This window comes from Entelurus aequoreus, linkage group LG09 (assembly GCF_033978785.1).
Source record: "Entelurus aequoreus isolate RoL-2023_Sb linkage group LG09, RoL_Eaeq_v1.1, whole genome shotgun sequence".
In the NCBI taxonomy this organism is placed as follows: domain Eukaryota; kingdom Metazoa; phylum Chordata; class Actinopteri; order Syngnathiformes; family Syngnathidae; genus Entelurus; species Entelurus aequoreus.
The window spans coordinates 28,559,201-28,585,527 of record NC_084739.1 but is presented as its reverse complement, the minus strand read 5'-3'; the positions used below and the strand labels follow the sequence as shown (position 1 = coordinate 28,585,527).

The 26,327-nt window shown below is 41.2% G+C and overlaps 1 protein-coding gene across 2 annotated transcripts in view; it reads left to right on the top strand.

The window, feature by feature from the left end:
• The window catches only part of LOC133656824 (uncharacterized), an 85,184-nt gene that overhangs the window by 37,145 nt on the left and 21,712 nt on the right, over positions 1 to 26,327 (top strand). For both annotated transcript variants that reach the window (XM_062057670.1, XM_062057672.1), the window contains exons 2-9: positions 11,443 to 11,493; positions 19,731 to 19,831; positions 20,010 to 20,139; positions 20,220 to 20,269; positions 23,358 to 23,463; positions 23,885 to 24,019; positions 24,096 to 24,201; positions 24,327 to 24,388. In XM_062057670.1, the coding sequence (XP_061913654.1) occupies positions 11,443 to 11,493; positions 19,731 to 19,831; positions 20,010 to 20,139; positions 20,220 to 20,269; positions 23,358 to 23,463; positions 23,885 to 24,019; positions 24,096 to 24,201; positions 24,327 to 24,388 (741 nt within the window). The remainder of the gene's footprint in view (positions 1 to 11,442; positions 11,494 to 19,730; positions 19,832 to 20,009; positions 20,140 to 20,219; positions 20,270 to 23,357; positions 23,464 to 23,884; positions 24,020 to 24,095; positions 24,202 to 24,326; positions 24,389 to 26,327) is intronic.

The window sequence follows — 26,327 nt, the reverse complement described above, 5'->3', positions numbered from 1 at the left end:
GGATAACCGCTGTGCGCCTTCCCTTACAGGACATACGCACATATAACACTTTTCAAAATAAAAGCAGCACAGTTGTATTGCACGCACGACAAATATGTTTTTTAAAATGTATTTTGTATTTGTGATTGTGCTGCTGCGCGCACGAGCATACGTCCACACGGAAGTAATACAAATAACGCTTTTCAAAACAAAAGCAGCACTGTTGTATTGCACACTCGAAATAGATACTTTTTAAAATGTATTTTGTAATTTATAATTGGCCTCACGCGGCCGGACAGGGACGTACAAAGGGCCGGATGCGGCCCGCGGGCCGCAGAATGCCCAGGTCTGGCCTATGAGGACTTTGAATATGACCAATGTATGATCCTGTAACTACTTGGTATCGGATTGATATCCAAATTTGTGGTATCATCCAAAACTAATGTAAAGTATCAAACAACAGAATAATAAGTGATTATTACATTTTAACAGAAGTGTAGATAGAACATGTTAAAAGAGAAAGTAAGCAGATATTAACAGTAAGTGAACAAGTAGATTAATAATTCATTTTCTACCCCTTGTCCTTAATAATGTTGACAAAATAATAGAATGATAATTTTGACACAATATGTTACTGCATATGTCAGCAAACTAATTAGGAGCCTTTGTTTGGGCTCACCACCCATAGCAGGGGCCATAGAGGTCGGGTGCAATGTGAGCTGGGCGGCAGCCGAAGGCAGGGCACTTGGCGGTCCGATCCTCGGCTACAGAAGCTAGCTCTTGGGACGTGGAACGTCACCTCGCTGGGGGGGAAGGAGCCTGAGCTAGTGCGCGAGGTGGAGAAGTTCCGGCTAGATATAGTCGGACTCACTTCGACGCACAGCAAGGGCTCCGGAACCAATTCTCTCGAGAGGGGATGGACTCTCTTCCACTCTGGCGTTGCCAGCAGTGAGAGGCGACGGGCTGGGGTGGCAATTCTTGTTGCCCCCCCGGCTCAGAACCTGCATGTTGGAGTTCAAACCCGGTGGACGAGAGGGTAGCTTCCCTCCGCCTTCGGGTGGGGGAACGGGTCCTGACTGTTTGTTTGCGCTTACGCGCCAAACAGCAGCTCAGAGTACCCATCCTTTTTTGGATTCACTCGAGGGAGTACTTGAGGGTGCTCCCCCGGGTGATTCCCTGTTCTACTGGGGGACTTCAGGCGCTCATATTGGCAACGACAGTGAAACCTGGAGAGGCGTGATTGGTAAGAATGGCCGCGCCGGATCTGAACCCGAGTGGTGTTTTGTTATTGGACTTTTGTGCCGTCACGGATTGTCCATAACAAACACCATGTGTCAAGCATAAGGGTGTCCATATGTGCACTTGGCACCAGGACACCGCTGGCCGCAGTTCCATGATCGACTTTGTAGTTGTGTCATCAGATTTGCGGCCTCATGTTTTGGACACTCGGGTAAAGAGAGGGGCGGAGCTTTCTACCGATCACCACCTGGTGGTGAGTTGGCTACGATGGTGGGGGAGGATGCCGGACAGACCTGGCAGGCCCAAACGCATTGTGAGGGTTTGCTGGGAACATCTGGCAGAGTCTCCTGTCAGAGAGTTTCAATTCCCACCTCCGGAAGAACTTTGAACATGTCACGAGGGAGGTGCTGGACATTGAGTCCGAGTGGACCATGTTCCGCACCTCTATTGTCGAGGCGGCTGATTGGAGCTGTGGCCGCAAGGTAGTTGGTGCCTGTCGTGGCGGCAATCCTAGAACCCGTTGGTGGACACCGGCGGTGAGGGATGCCGTCAAGCTGAAGAAGGAGTCCTATCGGGTTCTTTTGGCTCATAGGACTCCTGAGGCAGCGGACAGGTACCGACAGGCCAAGCGGTGTGCGGCTTCGGCGGTCGCGGAGGCAAAAATTCGGACATGGGAGGAGTTCGGGGAAGCCATGGAAAACGACTTCCGGACGGCTTCGAAGCGATTCTGGACCACCATCCGCCGCCTCAGGAAGGGGAAGCAGTGCACTATCAACACCGTGTATGGTGAGGATGGTGTTCTGCTGACCTCGACTGCGGATGTTGTGGATCGGTGGAGGGAATACTTCGAAGACCTCCTCAATCCCACCAACACGTCTTCCTATGAGGAAGCAGTGCCTGGGGAATCTGTGGTGGGCTCTCCTATTTCTGGGGCTGAGGTTGCTGAGGTAGTTAAAAAGCTCCTCGGTGGCAAGGTGGTGGATGAGATCCGCCCGGAGTTCCTTAAGGCTCTGAATGCTGTGGGGCTGTCTTGGTTGACAAGACTCTGCAGCATCGCGTGGACATCGGGGGCGGTACCTCTGGATTGGCAGACCGGGGTGGTGGTTCCTCTCTTTAAGAAGGGGAACCGGAGGGTGTGTTCTAACTATCGTGGGATCACACTCCTCAGCCTTCCCGGTAAGGTCTATTCAGGTGTGCTGGAGAGGAGGCTACGCCGGATAATCGAACCTCGGATTCAGGAGGAACAGTGTGGTTTTCGTCCTGGTCGTGGAACTGTGGACCAGCTCTATACTCTCGGCAGGGTCCTTGAGGGTGCATGGGAGTTTGCCCAACCAGTCTACATGTGTTTTGTGGACTTGGAGAAGGCATTCGACCGTGTCCCTCGGGAAGTCCTGTGGGGAGTGCTCAGAGAGTATGGGGTATCGGACTGTCTGATTGTGGCGGTCCGCTCCCTGTATGATCAGTGTCAGATCTTGGTCCGCATTGCCGGCAGTAAGTCGGACACGTTTCCAGTGAGGGTTGGACTCCGCCAAGGCTGCCCTTTGTCACCGATTCTGTTCATAACTTTTATGGACAGAATTTCTAGGCGCAGTCAAGGCGTTGAGGGGATCCGGTTTGGTGGCTGCAGGATTAGGTCTCTGCTTTTTGCAGATGATGTGGTCCTGATGGCTTCATATGGCCAGGATCTTCAGCTCTCACTGGATCAGTTCGCAGCTGAGTGTGAAGCGACTGGGATGAGAATCAGCACCTCTAAGTCCGAGTCCATGGTTCTCGCCCGGAAAAGGGTGGAGTGCCATCTCCGGGTTGGGGAGGAGATCTTGCCCCAAGTGGAGGAGTTCAAGTACCTTGGAGTCTTGTTCACGAGTGAGGGAAGAGTGGATCGTGAGATCGACAGGCGGATCGGTGCGGCGTCTTCATTAATGCGGACGCTGTATCGGTCTGTTGTTGTGAAGAAGGAGCTGAGCCGCAAGGCAAAGCTCTCAATCTACCGGTCGATCTACGTTCCCATCCTCACCTATGGTCATGAGCTTTGGGTTATGACCGAAAGGACAAGATCACGGGTACAAGCGGCCGAAATGAGTTTCCTCCGCCGGGTGGCGGGTCTCTCCCTTAGAGATAGGGTGAGAAGCTCTGTCATCCGGGAGGAGCTCAAAGTAAAGCCACTGCTCCTCCACATCGAGAGGAGCCAGATGAGGTGGTTCGGGCATCTGGTCAGGATGCCACCCGAACGCCTCCCTAGGGAGGTGTTTAAGGCACGTCCGACCGGTAAGAGGCCACGGGGAAGACCCAGGACACGTTGGGAATACTATGTCTCCCGGCTGGCCTGGGAACGCCTCGGGATCCCCCAGGAAGAGCTGGACGAAGTGGCTGGGGAGAGGGAAGTCTGGGCTTCCCTGCTTAGGCTGCTGCCCCCGCGACCCGACCTCGGATAAGCGGAGGAAGATGGATGGATGGATGGAAGTTTGTTTACTTACTACTAAAAGACAAGTTTTCTTGTATGTTCACTATTTTATTTAGGGATTAACTACAATAAGAAACATATGTTTAATGTACCCTAAGATTTTTTTGTTAAAATAAAGCCAATAAGGCAATTTTTTGTGGTCCTCTTTATTTAGAAAAGTATCAAAATAATTTTAGTACCGGTATCGGTACCAAAATATTGGTATCGTTACAACACTACGCGTATTTATGTATGTACAACATACGTCTTTTTTTTTTAAAGGGGAGCTATTGTGATTTTAATCTACATTCAACACAGCTCTTGTGGTCAAGATAGTACGTGTTGGATATACTTTGGTGTACATTTTGCATACATCTCCAACCAGTTTTCTGTGTATCTGCAAACTGTTCGTTTGTGGAGGTGTTCCCTTTAGATCAGGGGTGTCAAACTCATTGTAGATGGGGTGCCACATCGAGAAAAATCCCCTCCCAAGTGGGCCGGACTGGTAAAATCACAGCACGATAACTTAAAAATAAAGACAACTTCTGGTTTTCTTTGTTTAAAGCACATTCTGAAAATGTACAAATCATAATGTTGTTTTGTTTTTTTTACACTGACATGCTGCGATTAATAGTATTCTATCTTTATTTGTCGTTATTTATAGTTTCTAAATAAATTATGTGATAATGTTCAGTCAACTCATTGATGTTAATTTTCAATCAAGAGAAAAAAATATCAAAATCAAATTACAGGATGTTATTTATGTAGTTTGCTCATTTTCCTTGGCTGGTGCACTAACATCATGTGGTTCTTTTTTTTTTTTTACATAAGTAACATCATCTACAAACATAAAAATAATTGCTATTGCGACATCTAGTGGACACATTTAGAACAGCGGTTTCTTTTCATTCCAAAAAATTTTGGTCCGGATAAAACCTGTTCGCGGGCCTAATACGGCCCCCACGTTTGACACCCCTGCTTTAGAAAGCTAATTGAAACCTTCCATGACCCTCCCGCATTATTGGCTTAATTTTAACAACATATCTTATGATACATTAAACATATAATCCTTATTGCAATCAAAGAACAATGTTGGCATTAAATAAGATGGTGAACATACAAGACAAATTCTCTTTTAGAGTAATTTAGCAAACAAAGGCTTCTAATTTGGCATTTCTTATTCTATTATGTTGTCAAAATTATGAGGGACCAGCGGTAGAATATGGATTATTATTTTTACTTGTTCATTTCCTGTTAATATCTGGTTATTTGTTTTAACATGTTCCATCTGCACTTCTGTTAAAATGTAATAATCACTTATTCTTCTGTTGTTTGATACTTTACATTAGTTTTGGATGACACCACAAATGTGGGTATTTATCCGATACCAAGTACTTACAGGAGCTAAAACACTACGAAGAGACTTTAGCGGCTAGCTAGCTACACGCTAGCTATGTTTTACAGCACTGCTTGCTGAGCAGCGCTTCAGTGTTTATAGATAAACCTTTATTTATAGGTTTGAAGCCAAAATGTGTCCATTTTAACCCAGCAGGCACGCTAATTATACATACCGGTTACATGCTTTTTAAAACTGGCTCCTAAACAACGTTGCAAAATAGTTGTATCTGTAAATTGAGACAACATTGATTTCCCAACCACGATGTTGGTTGGGAAATGACCAAAATCAACGTCTCAACCTGACATTGAATAAACGTCGCCAGAAAGCATGTTGTTTCAATATTGGTTGGTAAATGACCAAAATTCAATGGTCAACTCAAAACCAGAACCCAATATTGTAAACGTTGTCAAAAAGCGTGTTGTTCGAATGTTAGCTTTAAATTGCTCAACATCAGGATCTAATCCAACAAGTTCTCAACGTTGTTTTTAATTTAATTCTTAGGAGTGGTAATAGATGAAAATATATCATGGAAGCCACATATGAGTTACCTGAGGACAAAAGTTGCTAAATGTGTTGGAATGATGAGGAGATCATGTCATTTATTGAACACCAATGCTCTGCTGTTATTGTATCATTCATTTATTATGTCTTATTTAAACTATTGTGTTGAAGTCTGGGGAAATTGTTATAAATCCCATCTACAGCCTTTAGTAACTCTGCAGAAAAATGTCCAATGTTCACTACAGACATCATTGAAATCCACTATTCATGGCGTTAAAGCAACTTAAACTGCACGATGTGATCAACTTTAAAACTGCTCAAATTATGTTTAGGGCATCCCAAAACTCTCTACCATCCAATATACATAACCTATTCCAGGATATAGATGCTCACCATAGTTACAGTCTAAGAGGAAACAACAAATTATATTTGCCTAAATTTAGAACAACTTTAAAATCAATGTGCATTTCAGTGCGTGGAGTCAGTCTGTGGAACAACTTAGGGGACGAGTTAAAAACGTGTTCTGACATGATTGAATTTAAAAGACTGTTTAAAAAAGAAGTACTGAAGAAGTACGAGGAGGAAAGAGAGTGATGCCCTCAGCACAGAGCGATGGGAGAGAGGTGTATGGTCGGGGAGTGTTTGGGCCTGTGTGTGTGTGTGTGTGTGTGTGTGTGTGTGCGTGTGTGGCTTTTGTCTCGTCTTGTCTTGTCTCATAGTAACAGTGGTACTATTGTATTGTTAGTGTACAGGAGCTTTTCTTGTTTTTGTTTGTATAGTATTGTTCTTGTATTATATTGTTTATGTTAAATGTGGAATGAGTGAGAGGGGTTGGGATGTTATAAGTATCTGCTTCATCCAACCCCTTTTCAAGCCTTGCATAAATGTCTCTGCCAAAATGTAAAAAAAAAAAAAAAAATGTGTGTTGTACTGTGCAGGTTTGAAATAAATACTTCAATTCAATTCAATTCAATGTCTTGTGCCTGCTGGGCACTCTATCTCCACACTGTTTCCACTTACAAGTGCTGTGTGACAATGCGTGTGTGTGCATATGTTGACTAATTTGCGTCGCGACTTACCAATTCATACCATACCAACTTTATTTTTAAAGCCCTTTAAAAACAAACACAGTTGAAAAACAAAGGGCTGTGCACCACAAACAACTACACATATAACAAAGCAGAGAAGTACAGGCAAAGGACAGACTAAATGTTGATGAAAAAAAAGTACTGGTAATTTTTCAAAAGCAGTATAGTGCCATTTTAAATTAATTAGTACCGCAATACTTTATAAATACCGGTATACCTTACAACCCTAATCTACACAAATATACTTCATAAACATTGGGTGCACCTGCCCATCCTTGGTTTGATACAGAGCTGTATTTTTATTTTTTTTCAAAGCTGCTTTTATGGCACATCACATGTCGGTGTTACAGTGCACATCTCACAATTAGATGAAAATAGTACTTTATCCGATATGCCCACAAATCAAGCAGAAATGTCGCAATGGCGCCGTCTTTTCCTGTGGGAGTTTGTCGGCTAATCAGATTTTGGAGTTGCCCAGTTTGTCAAAACAGTCCCTTGTAAAATGTCGTGCAGCAGGCAGGAAGGCATGAGACAAGAAGGAATAACACCGGAGGCTACATACAGCAGCCATAACAGTCTCACAGCCTGAAGCAGAAGGGGAGGAAGCTGGTCGAGAGCAGATACCGAAATGCCCAAATAAGTACATCCGCCACACAGTGATGTCACAATGTTAAAAAAGATAGCAGTCAAAGCCTTCCAAAACTAAATGCAAGCTCACGCCAAAATGTATGAACCTTATGGTTTGACGCTTTAGCATTGTCAAAACGGGTATCCAACATTTAGCATTATTTACAAGTCAGAAAAGTGGTACAGCAAATCATCATAAGCAAGGAAGCAAGAACGGAAGAAAAATTATTTGTCACAAATATGCGACCCCCACGTGACATCCCCCTTTTTAGTATTATTTGCAATTAAGGCAGGAAATTAATCACAACAGCGGTAGTTTCAGCACATTGTTTATTAATTTATACAAGTCAAAATAATACTTGGCAATACACTGCAATACAATAAGACATGAGTCCACTTATTTAGGTGTAAAAATGGAAAGGAAAATATAAATCAGATGGTTTTACTTCCAAACGCTGAAAAAAGTTCCATGAATGAAGTTGTCTCCATAGCCTGGATACGAGGCTCCCTCTCGGGGTAACAAGAGAAAGAACCGCCGGAGGTGGCTCAACATTACGATAGTCAAAGTCTCGTATTTTAACACAAATTGGTTACTCATGTTAAAGTCGCTCTTTTCGCTCCGCGTGGAAATGTAAAATTATTGGTCCATACAAAGTTTTGCCTAATATCATGCTATATCGAGACAAACATGGATAATTTCAATATACATAATCAATTCCTATATCACTTGTACTACAAAATGTACATCCTCAAAGTATGGCTAGGTTAACATAGAGATATCGTATAACCTTTACACCTAATTTAGCACCATCGGTCATCCGTTTTTCTTTGACGGTGTTTTTACAGTCCAGTAAAACTGCTTCAGGGTAAACTTGTTGTAAGCCCTCTCATGCTAAAACACTGCCATTATTTTGAAACCGTACCAAACAGAAGCGAAGCTGGGAAAAAAAAAAAAAACCTGTGAAAAAAGAAGCGATTATAAAAACCTTAAAGAGTGTACAAAAATATGAATATTGGAGTTGAAAGCACCCACCAAAAATATTGTATTTTTTCATTGTTTGTATTTATTTTTTTGCCAAAACTTGTTTCGGCGCCAATACAACTTATTCTTCAATGTCAAATTTTTTTCAATACCAAATTATTATTTGCATTGTTCTGGCTCCATAGTCAAACCACTGCTCATTTCATCTGAAAATGTTTGGTTGCACGTAATTTTTCATGTAAATGTACTGCTAATTAAACCTTAAGATATGTTGGTTGCACTTTATTTTTTATATTAATTTGGAATTATTTTATGTTGAAAAACAACAGAAAAAGGAGCATGTAAATCTATTGTTAAAATGTTGGTTACTGTACTTTTACTGAAAATGTCCTACATGTTGAATATGCTAGTGGAAAAGTTTTGTTTTACTTTATTGAAAGATGTGAATGCATTGGCCATTAATTGTTGTTTACTTGCTTGTTTGTATCTATAATGCATTGCTACACAATTTCCTTACAAGAAATTACAGTAATCTAGGAAGCTTCCCCTAAAGTGTCCAGTATCTACTGTAGTATATATTTCACAGTCACACTGGTTGAATTGTGTTTGCTTAAAAGTTACTGATTTTAATTTCAATTTACTGAATTGATTCAAATTGTACTGTCTAGAACAGGGGTCGGCAACCTTTACCACTCAAAGAGCCATTTTGGCAAGTTTCACAAATTAAAGAAAATAATGGGAGCCACAAAAAAATGTTTTTAATTTAAAATGAAACACACCGCATACAAAGCTTAAATTGCTTTGTGCTATGTTAACCAGGGGTCTCAGACACACGCACCGGCACGCACCTTAATATGGAAATTTGATGTTAGTGCGGCCCGCGAGTTTTGAATGAATGGTGTTTGATAGTGTCATACTTGCCAATCCTCTCATTATTTCCGGGAGACTCCCGAATATCAGGGCGTGATGGCACTGTTTTTGGTGCCCTCTACAGTCTGCCAAAACAGTGTGCCTGCTCGACCACATGTAGAATGCAGCTTCAGCTTGCTCACGTAAGTGACAGCAAGGCGTAATACTTCAACAGCCACACAGCTTACACTGACGGTAGCCGTACAAAAACAACTTTAACACTGTTACGTTACAAATATGCACCACACTTTGAACCCACACCAAAAAAGAATGACAAACACATTTCTGGAGAACATCTGCACTGTAACACAACATAAACACAACACAACAAATACCCAGAATCCCATGCAGCCCTAACTCTTCCGCTCAACCGACGCACGGAGGGGGGGAGGGTTGATGTGTGGGGGGGGTTTGGTGGTAGCGGGGGTGTATAATCTAGACCGGAAGAGTTAGGGCTGCATGGGATTATGGGTATTGGTTGTGTTGTGTTACACTACCGTCAATGTAAGTTGTGTGGCTGATGAGTAAGTATGCTTTGCTGTCTCTTACGTGTGCAAGTAAAAGCTGCATACAACATGTGGCCGGGCTGGCACTCTGTTAGTAAATCCTATAGAGGACAATTACTGCAGTGCATTTAGGGCACGCCCTTTATTTAGTAATGAGAGTGAAAATAGGATTATAATTGCCCTTGGAGATTTCTTAGACAGGCACTGAGATCCACAAGTCTCCTGGGGGGGTCGGCAAGTATGCAGCTGAGCCGCAACAGAGGGGTCAAAGAGCCGCATGAGGCTCCGGAGCCGCGGGTTGCCGACCCCTGGTCTAGAAGAATAATATCGTCCCTGAAACGAATTGGCAACTACAATTATCAAATCAAATCGTTTTTATAACTATAAATCTCAGTAAAACTAAAATAGTGCTATTTGGTAACAGTAGAAGAGAAAGTCAAACACAATTACAAATAGACTGAGTAAATACTGAAAGGGTAAAATAAAACACATTTTTGGGTGTAATAATAGATGATAAAATGAATTGGAAATCTCATGTAAAACCTGTACATAAAGTAGCAAGAAACACGTCAATAATGAATAAAGCTAAACATGATAGTGTTACCATATCTGAGTTATTGTGTAGAAATATGGGGAAACAACTACAAATGTGCGCTTCATTCACTAAGTGTGTTACAAAAAACATCAATTAGAATAATACATAATGTTGGATGTAGAGAACATACAAACCTTTTATTTATTCAATGACAAATATTGAAATTCAACGATTTGGTGCATTTGCAAACAGCTAAAATTATATACAAAGCACACTATAACCTGCTACCCAAGAATGTACAACAATTCTTCTCAACAAAAGAGGAGAAATATAACCTTAGAGGAAAATCTCATTTAAAACATGTGTATGCTCGTACAACACTTAAAACCGTTAGCATATAATTAAATTATGGAATGGATTAACCACAGAAATCAAACAAAGCACCAATATGATTCACTTTAAGAGACTGTTCAAACTACAAGTGTTCACAAAGTACACAGAACAATAATTATGATGAACATCTTCAACTCTTTTTTTTCCCATTGAGACAAATATTATTTATGTATTTAATATGTGTTTGCTTACCATGGTGTATTATTTATTTATTATTTATTTGTTCACTGTTCTGTTACAGGGAACAAGAAAATTAGATAAAATTGCTATGGTATGAAAAGGGGTAGGATTAAATAAGCTCTGCTTCTTCCTACTCCTTTTTGGACGTGCTGTAATGAAACAACTGGAACTGTACTGAACTGAACTGAACTAACAAATTGTTACACCCCTAATTTCGATTTACAAATAACACCCAATAGGACACTTTATTAGGCACTTTCAGATGAAATCCAATAAAAGGTGTATAACAACATTATTTTTGGTTTGTTTTGATCGCAACTTTAATTGAACATTATTAATGTGGTTCTTTTCAGCGGTGGTTCTCACCACATCATAGTTAGAGGTCTTTCTAATATTTTGCCCCTTTAACAAATCAAAATTAACCAATTACCACACAACTTTATAGAGTAAAAAAAGCCCTAAAGTAGGACACTGGAGATCTCTGTTACAACTGTGCAGGGTTCCAAGCAGAGCAGATGTCTTGCAGCAGATGGTGGAAAGCTGAGGTTACAACCAATAGAGACTTGACTTAAGATTTCGTCTCTAAAGAACGTTACCAATAATAATATTAGAAGCAATAACATTTTTTTTTTCCTGACCAAACTGTGTTATTTCTCTGTCACAGGCAAATTCAACAGTGGAATACAACTTCTGCCATTCACTGAGCTCAACTTGGGTGAGTTTTTTCTTGTCAGACACATGTACTAAGTAAGTATTTGTATTTAGATGTAAAAGGTCTGTTTCCATTTGGAACTATAGAGGCGAGGTAAACGGCACCAGATGATGGTCCACATCATCCAGCTGTTGAGCTCAGTTCCCCATTCAGATGAAATTGCAGTCATTATAAGACATGGCTACAGTACCTCGAACACCTCCCTTGGGAGTAGCAGAAGTTCCCCTTTGTTGGAATCCCATTTTAGCTATTGTGTGTGTGTAGTCCCAGTGCTTGGCTGGACCGGTGGTTCCCAGGTTTTGGGTTGCTGTGACTCAGCATGTTATCTTCCCTCAGTCGTCGGTCAAAGCGCTCTTTCTTTACTCTCAAACCAGCCGAGGGCAATAACACTGACAGAGTGCATCAATGTGTTGCAAAGATCTTATGCAAAAGTATTAGCTTTTTACCTACTAAGGATTTTGCAATACACGTTTGAGAGATTTCCACATAAGGCATTATATTTTTGTACTGATATGAATAAAGGTGTGGATTCCAGACAATCCACACTCCTTTGCCAGGACCGCCTTAGTATACCCGTTTGGCGACTGATCCGAGCCCATAATCAGTGACCTTTACTCGTCTGGCATAACTGGAAGATTTGGGCCAGTGCACGGACTAATTGGCCATGCTCGCAACGTAGCCATTGAGATTGTTCCTCACCAGCTCATCATGATAACCATCACATTTCATAGTCGACATGAAAGGAAACTCAAAATAATCCACCATGTCAAAACCCGCGGCACACTCGTTAATTTCCTAGTACATTTGAGCTCTTAAGAAAGACGTGTTTAGGCATTAAAAAAGGTGATTGCCACCTTGTGCAATAGAAAAAAACGGAACACTTCAAAGACTGGAAATAATCCACAAAGTTAGGAACATTTTCACTATGCAGCAATGTGCAAGTGTTGGGGCAAGAAAACCAGTCAGTGTGAGTGCAGGGCGGCAGGGATGAGGTGAAGGAGGGGGATTAGTGCGCAGCTCCAGCACAGTTTCAATGGTTTAGTGTGAGTACACACTGCCAATGTCTCAAGTGATAGTGCGTCCACATTTGATGACAACATTAAGTACATTTTGGTGCTGATCCAAATCAGTATATTGTGTGTCTATTTATTTTAGTTATTAAAAAAATACAACTTGGTTAAAAGATTTTAGTGTGTGTAAAAGTACTTTTTGAGCACATTCAGCAATACCGTTATAATAATGGTAACCGTGATCATTTTGGTCAAAATAACTTCATTTAGCCATTTTACTAATTGATTGTGTTATGATCCGTTGCACGGATCATAGTTTGTTTACGTTTATTTAGGTTTTGATTCACTTGTGGTTTAAGTTCTGTTACAGTACCCCTGTTTTGTGTTTCTTGGTTGTCATAAATGATAAATGATAAATGGGTTATACTTGTATAGCGCTTTTCTACCTTCAAGGTACTCAAAGCGCTTTGACAGTATTTCCACATTTACCCATTCACACACACATTCACACACTGATGGCGGGAGCTGCCATGCAAGGCGCTAACCAGCAGCCATCAGAGGCAAAGGGTGAAGTGTCTTGCCCAAGGACACAACGGACGTGACTAGGAAGGTAGAAGGTGGGGATTGAACCCCAGTAACCAGCAACACTCCGATTGCTGGCACAGTCACTCTACCAACTTCGCCACGCCGCCATGAGTGCTGATTGTTTTCACCTGCCTCTGATTAGTGTTCGGGACGCTCACCTGTTCCCGGGCACTAATCAGAGAGCTATTTAGTCCTGCCTTTTTGTCTCACTCAGTCTGGTGTTTTTGTTTGCCTTCCTGCAACACTTTATAAATAGTTGATTTATATAGGCTAGTAAGGTAAAGTTTTGTACCTGACTTACTAGCCTATATAAATCAACTATTTATAAATACACATTAGTAGGCTAAATGAACCTCTTTAACAAACTTCCTGCAACACGTTACGTGGATGATTTCCTGTCTCTATGTTTTTGGCAACAAATAAATACGTTTCGCCTTAGCTCCCCGTGCTATCGGCACACATCTCTTTTGTTTGTTCCTGTCTTTTTGTTTGATTTATGCAAATACATCATTCTCCTACCTGTATGCTGTCTCCGGAGTTCCTGCTACATCGTTGGGAGAACAATCCGTGCATCACCATGCGACCATCTCGTAACAGAAAAGCATCGGACCGAGGGAGGCGAAAAGGCAGGACTAAATAGCTCTCTGATTAGTACCCGGGAACAGGTGAGCGTCACGAACACTAATCAGAGGCAGGTGAAAACAATCAGCACCCATGACAACCAAGAAACACAAAACAGGGATGCTGAAACAGAACTTAAATGATCATAAGTGAATCAAAACCTAAATATACGTAAACAAACTATGATCCGGGCAACGGATCATAACAGGTTGTGTATATTTGAGGGTCCCCCACCCCCTACTAAACATAGACAGTAACTATATTATTGCTTTTGGTAGTGATTTTTATTCAAGTGCAACATTTTGATGATAGAGTACATTTTTATTTTTTATGATTTATTCAGTGTTTTAACTTGGATATTTAAAAGTTTAAATTCCACTTCCAAAGTTAAAATATATGAAAAATACAAGTTTATTGCATTTTAAAGGTGATACTTGAAATATTATTATGTATAGGACCATCATTTCATCAGTGGTTAATTTGGTCTAAAAATAATGTTGACAATAATATCCTTTATCGGCAATAATCTGTAGGTCAATATATTGTCCAGCAAAATGTGTTTTCGGCCCAGGCCTAACGTTTGTTACCATTTCAAGATTTGAGGGTGTTTCTACGACTGATTGACAAACTTCATCTCACTCACATTATTGCAAAATGCGCTTGTGTGTTTTGGCAAGCAAGGATGCCAAGTTGTTGCCTGTGCGAAGCAGTCAAGCGTTTGAAACTTTGCTCCGGCTTTGACATGTCCTGACAAAGCCCGCTCAGGCTTGGAGCAAAGTCCATCTGTGCAGTGCAGTATAATTTCACCCTATAAGGAAACAGTCAGCCCTGTCGCAGAGCCTGCCCAAAATGTTCTGTCTTCTTGTTTTGATTGGACCCAGAGAAGATACAGGCTGTGTGAAGTCTGTGGGCCACTGTGGTAGGGCTGTGGGTGTATGGCTACCCTCCATTAGCACTTTCTCCATCTTGAGATCCTTCTTCCATCCATGGTGAAAAGATGTCATAGAGCAAGACAAAAAAGGGAGTTTCTCCCACAGTCTGGTCTGAGGTGACCCAAAAGAGGAGAGAAAGCATGCGACTGCACGTCTCCAAGCATTGCTAACTTGACTGTGAGGGCAGACTTTGCTTGGCTTGCAAGCTTGACATTTTGATTCTCTTCAGACAGACTCACAGGCCAGCCAGGTGATGAAGAGAGTGCCAGCTATCTGGTCTCCCTCCTCCTCTTCCTCCTGTCTCTCCTGGACCCAGACAGGATTCCTTCGCTGACACACATAAACCCATTAACTGTCTTATCTGATGGTGACTGTATCTGCACTCCTATCTATCTCAAACTAACCTTTCACAAACCTGAAATGAAAAACACGTGTTCCAAAAATTACGATGGATTATTTGTGACGTAAACAATTCAATAGAGCTACTGTTCCAGGGATTTTCCAAGAGAGACTCTCAAATATTCAACCAAAATAACGGAGCTTTCTAATTACAAATTGTGCAATGAAATTTGATACAAAAAAATAGTTTAAGAAAAGAGTTGACTTTGTAACTCTTAATTTGTCATCAAAACAAAATGTGGGAATAGTTTAGTGAAGGCTCTTTTCCGTTCCAGCATGACAGTGCCATGGTACACAAAGAAGGGTCCATAAAGGCAGGATTGGATGCATTTGGTGTGGGTGAACTTCAGAGCCAAATCACACACCAGGTCCATGTCCACCATGCAATATAGGGATGTATATTATATTTATTCACCTGTATGAAGACTAAGGCCCCTTCTACACTAAGCCGGATAAGGTTATCCAGGGTAAATACCACCTTTGAAGACTCCCTCCCCCCGTCGGCGCAATGCGACCTAGTACGCATGTGCGAAAAAAATGCGCGCGTCATAGTCACCTCTGACCTGGAAGTGTATCCTTACCCTGTGTTTTAATGTAGATTATTGCCACATTTCTTTTAACAGTAAACCTTGATTGCCTCACCATCAGCAGCTGTTAGACTATTGTAGTAAATCACACCTGAGCCATCATACATTAATCATATCTTTAATGGACGGGTGAAAGTAAACAATGTGATAAAGAAAATTTTACAACAACAGGACACTGTGCTGGTAGGCCGAAATTGGCGGTCGTACTTGATGGCCGCAACCACTTCATGGCTTCACAATAGTTATGGAGTACAAAACTAAACGTTGAGTAATAGCTCGACATACATCACGGACAATAACTGATAGTCTGCTTTGCCAGTCCAAATGCATTTGCAATTTTTCATAGTCTTCCCTCGTTCTCGGCAGCCCGCATTGTCGTTGTCTCTCCTTCGACAAATGGACAAAGTTTTTCACTAAGTAGAATCACAGGTGACCTGGACATTTGAAAGTTCTCTTGCCGTTCCTCTGACACAACACATTCGGTGACAAACCACCAGGCTGCCGTTCTTCCAGGCCTTATCCAAAACCGTCACTCAACATTTCTATGTTGCCGTCTGAGAAGTGTTGTATCCGAAATAACTGCAATTGCCCGTTTCCTTCTCTTAAAGTATTGATGTGTGATTTCCAAAAGCGCCTGTACATGTAGAAGAAGAAGAAACACAGGCATGTCTGGATGATTCGCCTCCATTTTTCTAGTGGTTGTCGCCGAGTTACCAAACGGGTTGTTATGAAGCTGGCTGTAACGCGTTTTTTCTGATGTCACTTCCTGTGTGGGGCGCGGTCTTTCTGGCATCACTTCCTCTCTGAACTCAGTTTGTAAATGATCAATGAGTCCATACAAAGCTAAGAGCCGGAGATTCAAGAAATACACGGCACACTTACCCGTGTAAAAAAGTATCCAAGGAGGGGAACCTTAAACAATGGTTTAGTGTGGTTGACACGATGCTTGGGCTAAATAATTATTTGTTTAAGGTGTTATCTGGCTTAGTGTAGACATAGCCTTAACTATAGGTAGGTAACGACAACCAGCATAATGATGAACTGCGACAAAATTCTAGACGGTTAATGTTACATTTTAAATTAAAAGTATTGTAAAACCATGACTGATAACCCCACTTTGCTCAACTCACGGACCGGTGACATTGCCAACTTACTGGCGAAGCAAGTTAGCGGTAGGTCGCTAGCTAGCTTAAATGCTAAAATGAATACAAGAGACATTAACATATTTCCCCTTTACAAATGACATAGTTACCCCAATCTCTCTCTTGTATAATCACATTGCTTTCTGAGCTACTAAGCTAAAATAAATCGACACGTTTTAAAGGGGAACTGCACTTTTTTTGGAATTTTGCCTATCATTCACAATCCCTATGTAAGACAAATGGTAAATTGATTGTACTTGTATAGCGCTTTTCTACCTTTAAGGTACTCAAAGTGCTTTGACACTTTTTTCACATTTACTCATTCACACACACATTCACACACTGATAGCGGGAACTGCCAAGCAAGGCCATAACCACGACCCATCAGGAGCAAGGGTAAAGAGTCTTGCTCAAAGACACAACGGATGTGACTAGAATGGCGGAAGCTGGGGATCGAACCAGGAACCCTCAAGTTGCTTGGACGGTTGCTCTACCACCCCAGACAAGAACAGATAGGTATTTCTTTTTTATGCATTCTAAATCGTTAAATACGGAAAGTACTAGGTGGCTAACAATGCAACTCTATTGGGTCCATAATGCCCTCTAAAAAAACATCCCAAAATTGCCAAGAATACTTCATTTACATCTCCTGACCTGAATCCATCCATCCATCCATTTTCTACCGCTTATTCCCTTCGGGGTCGCGGGGGGCGCTGGAGCCTGCCTATCTCAGCTACAATCGGGCGGAAGGCGGGGTACACCCTGGACAAGTCGCCACCTCATCGCAGGGCCAACACAGATAGACAGACAACATTCACACTCACATTCACACACTATGGCCAATTTAGTGTTGCCAATCAACCTATCCCCAGGTGCATGTCTTTGGAGGTGGGAGGAAGCCGGAGTACCCGGAGGGAACCCACGCAGTCACGGGGAGAACATGCAAACTCCACACAGAAAGATCCCGAGGCCGGGATTGAACTCACAACTACTCAGGACCTTCGTATTGTGAGGCAGACGCACTAACCCCTCTTCCACCGTGCTGACCTGAATAAAACACAATTATTAGCAATATCAAAAAGAGCTAAGTAGCCTGTGCAGCTATATTGACATACTGAGCCGGTGAGCTAATGTGTCGCCTCTGAGTTGGTAAAAGTTAATGCTAGATTATAAATCATGCCTCTCACCTGGATAGTAAAAGGTTGTGGCCATAAACCTTCAACGGAAGAAGATAAAGATATTCAAACACTAAAATAATATGCCATTGTTTTTAACCAAAAAATTGGATGGTGTACATTTCACAAGCACCGGTTCGGCCATCGTTTAAGCACTGGCACTGTTTTAAAAGTATAAAAGGGCGGTATAGCTCGGTTGGTAGAGCGGCCGTGCCAGCAACTTGAGGGTTGCAGGTTCGATCCCCGCTTCCGCCATCCTAGTCACTGCCGTTGTGTCCTTGGGCAAGACACTTTACCCACCTGCTCCCAGTGCCACCCACACTGGTTTGAATGTAACTTAGATATTGGGTTTCACTATGTAAAGCACTTTGAGTCACTTGAGAAAAAGCGCTATATAAATGTAATTCACTTCACTTCACTTAAAAGTAACAATTTAATACGAGTGTTGATTAAAATGTAAACGAGACCCATTCCTTTATGACCACAGTGCATATACTATGGAATCTTTGAGGTCTAACGAAATCCTTTCCAAGATGCTAATAGAACTCTAAATAATTTGAAACTACATTTTCTAAATGAAATTACGGAAAAGGTTGCCGCCATTAAACATTTATAAACAGTAAAAGCATTGTTAAATAATATTCTAAACAGGCATAAAATGTAAAAATAAGATAATAAAAAAATATAAGGTTTAAAGCTGAATAACTAATGCGCATTTCACTTTTTGACATCATGAACTGGCACACAAGTTTTTTAAGAAGTTAACTACATCGGTACCTTGGTTTTCATTATTATTGCGTTCCAGTGGATTTCTTGAAAACTAAATCATACGAAAAGTAAAACCTTTTGGGGATGAGCAGCTAGGGACGAGGGGAAGACTATTTCGTTATGTTACTTTCTTTGGACCCATGGTGGGTTATTTTGGAGCCTTACTCAGTTTAAAAAGCACACAGACTGAGTTCCAGTGTGTGTTACATGGTATTAAAATCGAGATAGCGTACAAAAACCGGGACATATTTTGGATGAACATATTTGCCTAAAGCCAAATCATGCTAAAACTGGGGCGTATGAAAACGGACCATTACACTGTAAAATGCAACAGTTATGTTATTGCATGTAATCTCTGGTGTATATTTGTCGTCTTCTTTTAACCCCCCTTGTTAGGGCTGCCTCTTTTTTTGGAAAAGGTCTTGATGAAAAGCCAAAGAAAAAGCATTAAAAAAAACATCCACAGTTGTGAACAATGTGTGTAATGTCACGTGCGACCCTGGTCTAGATCAGACACATAGACCTGTTCCTGTGATGCTCACTGAATTGAGGTCTAGTGATGTGTGATGTCCAACATCAAGTGATGTGCAACTTTCAAGGTGTTTTTTTTTAGGGAAATAAACTCGGTCGAATTCCAAATCGTACCACCTCAGGGGAATTCGTTGTTCCAGTGTACAGTCTCTGTATGTCGTACTCTATTACTTGTTATGATAGCAGACCAAAATGGAACTAGCTTGTGGACCATTATAGATTTAGAACGTGAAGGAATATAACGTTTCTGTGGGAAAGAATTTTAACTGTCAAAAAAGTATGTCACCAACCAGACGATGGAAAATAATGTTGCTGCCTGGTTGCCAAGCAACACCATTGAGCCGTGCCAAACAGCCCTGCTGACCTGTGTATCATAAAAAGCCATAACAGGAATAATACAATGGCATGAGGCCATTTTCCCATGCACTTACCGGTTGATAAAACATCAACCAGGCTGCATTTATCAATGAACTTGTTTTTTTCTGCACAGACGACTTGATCAACAGTGATGTGAGCTGCTCTGACATGCTCAAGACTGGCATTGGCCTGCATTTTAAAGCTGCCAAAATGGATGTGTGTACTCATCAGAGGGTATGAAGTCCAATCAGTGCTTCTATTTTCCCATAGTGTCACATGTTCTTTGTACAGACCCACAATAGCACGTCTAATCTATTTGAAAAGTCTCTACACATTCCCCCACTTATCTGATTTAGACTTTGACTGTACATTACTGTCCATTTTGCTAAATTGATTTAATTAAAATGTGCAGAGACCAATCACTCGCTCCTGCAGTTTGGGGAATACACCAACCAGTGGCGCTACTTTCCACACTTTCATCGAGACCTCAGACCAGCAGCAACAGCGGAAAGGGTCGCTACGTCAACGGCGTGTAACTGTTGGTGGGTCTTCTGTGGTTTTATTCTGAACAAATGAATTCACATGACAGCGAATTCAATATTATAACCATGTGTTCCTTCAGCTTTGTGTGCTCCCCGGTGCAACGACCAGAATGGAGATCTCCCTGAGAAGGTAAACCCTCAAAGCAGAGCCTTCAGGGTGGTATCAGCACACGACCCAGATCTGCAGCAATTATGCTCTGTTTATATTTCCCGGCTCTCTGGAGCTGTCAAAGCAATGACTTTAAAAATAGTGTCAGGGTTTTAGTTTTAGTGTGTGTCTGATTTGCGTAGGATTGTACAAAGCTGTGTGGTTATACAAACACGACACTGTAAAAAGTGTGATTAGAATTTAGTTTGAAGTCAAACGCTACTTTTATTAGACACAACATTTGACTCAAATTAAAGCTGCAAGCAGTGTGCATTAAAGGGCTCATGCAAGTTGGCGGGCACGCATGACGCATGCAGTCACGTCTTTCCCAATGCTGACACCTACCATCAAAAATTTTAGGAAGATGTGGAAGGAAGTTAAGACTGGTATAATTTTCCACCGCAAGGAGCTAATACTGGTGTCGGTCAATATCAACGTCTAGTCATGATCAGACTCCAACATTTAAGCCTCATACCAGTTTGGAAGGAGATCTGATCCTTTAAAATGAAGTCATGACAGGTGATGGCGAGGAGCAGTTTTTACCGCCACGCTCTGCCCACCACAAATGGGTACCAACATGTATTGATCCATCTGACACTTCTGTATGTCATCATCATCATTTCTACCAAGTTTGATCAAAATCTGAATTTGTGGAGCACAGATATAAACGTTGAACATTTTGCGGCAAACCATCAGATCAAAGTTGGGGACACATCCTATGGCGTAAGCAACGTTCCTTCTCAATTTAGCATCGCCTATCTTTCTGGTATCTGTCCTTATAACCGCGACTCATTTTTCAAAGTCCCTAGGAGGAGTTTGTAAAAGCACAACCACTGTTTTTGGACTAAACATAGGAGACAGAAACCAAGATGGGATAGAATAGACTTTTATTTATCCCACAATGGGGATGACCGACTTCATGTTGGTTTTTAAAAATGGGTTCTTGAAACTTTGACTTGTGTACTGTCATGATTGACGTCTCCAGGGATTTTAGTGACAATACGTGAATTTGGTGGCAGGGGCTAATTTTTTTTAAATTTTCAAGGGGGCGCTAGAGAGTTAATTTTGATATGTTGTGTTCGTGAACACCATACTATAGAAATGTTCGCCAAACCTAATGAACTTGGACATTTTGGTGAGTTTTCATGCATGTTATGGGCCTCAAAAATGCATCAAAACGTATTGAAATTTAAACGGAGCAGTTACAAAAGGGCCTTTGCAGCGTGTGCTGCTCGGGCCCTAAATATGAGCATAAGATCAAACCTGGGATCTGAGGGGTGCTCAGGTAATAATGCAAATATCAAGAACACAGTACTTTCGTCTATCGTTTTTAGTACTGTTAATTGATTCCGGGCATAACTGTGATTGATGAATTTCCGCAGAGTAGGAATCATTATTTATACATTGAATATTTTCATAGCTAGAGCATAAAACCCTGTTTAATATCTTCTAAAGTGTCAATACGTGGACTATGGCGGGTTTGTTTTCCCGAGATGCAATAAAAGTTGGAGCGGACATGGCGTGAAGGTAAGGACATATTTATTTTTACTATAACAAAAAGAACAAACTAAAGGCGCGCACAAGGCGGAGGTACAACTTGACTATGAAACAAAAACTTACACTTAACGTAGACTAAGGACATGAAACAAAAGAACTGCTAAACGTGACATGAATGAACAAAAACTTACTTGGAACAAGCATGGAAACGATCATGGAACAATGGCATGGAATCAACGCATGAGTGACAAGGGTAACAGCAGATAATGTCGCCAGGCCGACCAACAGAAAAAGACAGGCTTAAATAACAGTGACATGATTGGTGACAGGTGTGTGAGTCCAAACGTGGAACAGGTGAAACTAATGGGTAACCATGGAAACAAAACAAGGGAGTAAACAACCAGGGACTAAAAAGCGTCCAAAAAACAAACAGCACATGGCCAAACAAAAACATGATCAACACAGACATGACATAAAGTCCATTATGAGAGCCATTTCGACATGAAATAACACCCTTTAGTCACCTTTATGAGCCAATTAGTGACCCTGATACTGAACAGTGTGATCTGATTAAATTGATCACATTTAGTGGCCAGTGTTGCCAATTAGGCGACATTGTCGCTTAATCTGGCGACTTTCCAAATCCTCTTTGCAACTTTTTTAGTAAACAGCTAATAGCGACAAATCTAGAGACTATTTCCGGTGTTGTGGCTTTGACAAAAAGTGCATAAAACATAAACAAATAGACCTGAAGTTGACCTAGAGATTTAATAAAATAATAATAATAATATATGACTTATGTATTTTTAGTGACTGAGGCACTCCTGAGTCCGCGGCACCAAACTTGGGGGGAGCCTTAAAGATTTAAAATAAATCTATATATTTTATTGGTTTTAAAAATGCAAAATGCCCCCCTGCATACTTTGATTTTTCAGTATTCGTCCCTCAGTGGAAAAAGTTTGGACACCCTTAGTTTACAGTATAGGCTACTGTTGTTTATAGTGCAGTTTTACCTTTAAATAAACTAACAGCACTGTTGAAATAAAAAAAGTAAAAAATATATAAACTATAACTGATAAAAAAAAAAAAACACTGGCAGAAGAGCGTCCCCACCTGGCTGTGAAGAGGCAGGTGAGACAATGCACAACATCAGATCCCTGAAATATGTCTCCTGTTTGTGTTTGCTCACAGCATGTATCGAAGGGGTCAAATCATCGTACATGTATGCTTTTCAGAATTATTGATTGGGGGGGGGGGCATGGCTCACATGGTAGAGTGGCCAACGGATGCTTTCCTGGTTCGAATCCAGCTTCCGCCGTCCTCGTCACTGTCGTTGTGTCCTTGGGCAAGACACTTCACCCACCTTGCTCTCAGTGCCACCCACACTGGTGTAAATGTAGATAATGGCTTTCTCAATCCCAATATGTTTTATCCAACAGGCCTTGGGGTGCAATGACATCATTATGCATTTCTAATTGTGTTCCACATTATTCACAGGTTGAAAAAAAGGTTTTCCCTCAAAACACATTAGTCACAAGTAACAGGTATGCACGCTCTCTTTCCCCTCCTCCAGGATGTGGACAGGCAGGAGGCCAAATCACTCAGGGAGCTAAACACAAATGAGATCTGCGTGTGGTTCGCCAGCATTGGACTGCACAAATGTCTCCCTTTCATCCAAGGTAAGGCACACATGCCTCTGCAATTAGGTGCCTTTCCCAGCCCCGTGGCTGTGTTAGCTTTATCTGAACCACAGATCAAATGTTTTGCTTCATCTCTGATCTAGTCGATCAGAGGATATAAAATGACGACAATCGTGTGAAGGATAACACATAATTGAATGGGTGGGGTTATGAATGGGTATTTATGTTGTCCGAGCCAAATATTCAAATGCAATCATTACTTCAAAGTACAGTCGAGGCGTGATGGTTTTATGATAGCAATTAAAGCATTCACCCAAATTTAAATTACTGCATACAAAAAATGGTTACAATTACACTTTCTTGGTGTTTTCATTATTTTCTTATTTGGTTTCAGGTATTCAATCAAAGAAGTAGAAGCCTGGTTTGAGCATTGGTGTACATGACAACGTTTCTCTTGCAGAGGCAAATTTGTGTGGAGCAGACATCGCGTCAATCAACGTGAACATTCTGGACATGCTGCACATCAACGCACTAGAAGACAAGGAGAAGCTACTCTCTGCTATTTACAATGAGCTGCACCCTTCCAGTACTTTTGGTACACCCGTATTGCCCGTTGACTAACTTTCATGCCAGCATCATTGACGTGTGTTCAACCCTATACTTCTTTGTAGGCTCCTTCCGGAATAATCATGTCGAGACGTTCATGCCAATGATCAAATCAAAGTCCTCACCTCAGGTGAACTGCCTAAGCATGAATCGACGATCCCTCAAGCTCAGGTACAGGTCTGCCCTCAAAACTTCAATGTGCACTCCACCTTGTAGCTACTTGCTTCTAGGCAAGCAAATCATACTAACCAACATGTTGATATGCAACTCATTTATTGTTTATTTTTGAATGCCAGGCACAATAACCAGAACTACATGGCACATCGGAATTCACAGTTGATAGAAGTCACAATAAATGGTAAGCAATGGTAAACTTTTGACATTTTGGAAAAATTGTTGCAAAATAGACTTAACTGATCTGTGGGGAAAATTGGTTGTAAATTGTATGCTTTTAACCATAGACATCTTATAAGTAGACGCAGCATTGGCTGCTGTGACGCGAGCAATTTGGCCGCCATCTTGAAGTGGTGATGAGGAGCCGGCGAGCAGCCTAAACTGACAGTTGACAGGTAGAAAACAAAGATGGTGTTCAGCGTTTTCTTGCTCAAATGAGCGGACTGTTGAAAATAGGAATTGGGGGATTACTTTTCACAAGTAAGATTTAACATTAACGTATTATTGGTTGTATTTTGTGAAAAGAATATTAGCACAGAGTTGAGAAGGAGCAAAGATCTTCAATAGTACTGAAATCGTAGCCGCTATTAAACAAGAGTATGGGGGGGGGGGGATACATGTTAGCTAACTTGACAATCAAATGGACAGTGGCTATACAGTATTAAACAAGTCTAAATTTAAAACAAAATTCACCAGCCGCCACTGATTATGATGCATTCTCATTTTAGGCAAAGTATAAGACAATACTTTCTTAGCAGTATAATTGTAACCAGGAATAAGTCATCAAGTAATAATATTCAAATACTAACATTGTTGGGTAAGATGGAATTTGGTTTTATTTTGAATCCAGTGAAACAGATTGGTGGTTTTAGCTGATATAAAGACTTTCAGGTGTTTATATATGTTTACGTTAAAGTATTTGGCAGACGCTTTTATCCAAAGCGACATACATAAAAAATACATATAAAACAATCACTGTAAACATTATCATTCAAGGGAAGAATTTAATACAAAATATCAATACAAAGTGTCAAGACAGAATAAACTCTCTGCTGCTGCAGCAACAGAGATACAGTCTATAGGTCCCTAAGATATATAGATATCTAATGTATTCATACATTGTTTATGTAGGATATACGCTTGTATATATAACCTAATCATATTGTTTCTTCAACTTAAAAATAGCTGACCGTTTTTTTCCCCCTTCTCTGGAATTATATTCCCAGTTTTGATCTCGGACGTCTGGTCACTTATAACATATAAGAATATTCTATTACTGTTAAGCAAACTATGAATAATAAAACACGCCAAAACATGTGTCCTTTATCATAGCTACACGTATGACAAAAAACTGCGTGAAAATCAGTGGTATTCAGTGAGGTAAGATGAATTAAATGCGCTGACAGTTCATTGCTCCTGCCAAATGAATTGCACTGAGTGGAGCTTATCACCACTCCAAGATGGCGGCCCCACGTCTCGTCAGCGCCAGTAGGCAGTAGCGGTCGATGCTGCGTCTACTTATAAGATGTCTATGCTTTTAACACCACATGCACAAAAAAAGAAATTCTAAAATTTGACGTGAATTATGAAAAAATATATGAATGATTGACACCACACTGGCCTATGAGTTCAGTTCAAAACCTAGTAGACACTTAAACATTTTTGCAATAAATTAAATATAAAACACTAAAGTGATCCTGTGGTATAGAGTTACTTGGACCAGTGTAAACACAATGGCAGATCCTTGCATTTTAATGTTACCCTTGGCAAGGTTGTCCCTCCCTATATGTGCGCCGGCCCCTGTTATCCGTGAAATTTTACCGTCAACTTATTCTGTATCCCCTTCCTCCATCTCTGTTAAGGTTGGAATAGCAAATATTCCTTAACAAACATCCTTTGTGGCACTCAGCCCTAATGTACAAGTTTCCTAAACTAGATGTATTTGCTAAATATGTTAAAACATTGTTTTTGCATCCAAAATAACTCTTAATTAGGCCCAACATATGCATCTAATTAAATTTTAGCTTCGGGCCCCAATTTAGCCAGGAGTGGCCCTGGCCAGCATCCACTGCAGTGGACACATGTATTTTGAATAACAAGGCTATTTTTTCTGAAATGTTTTA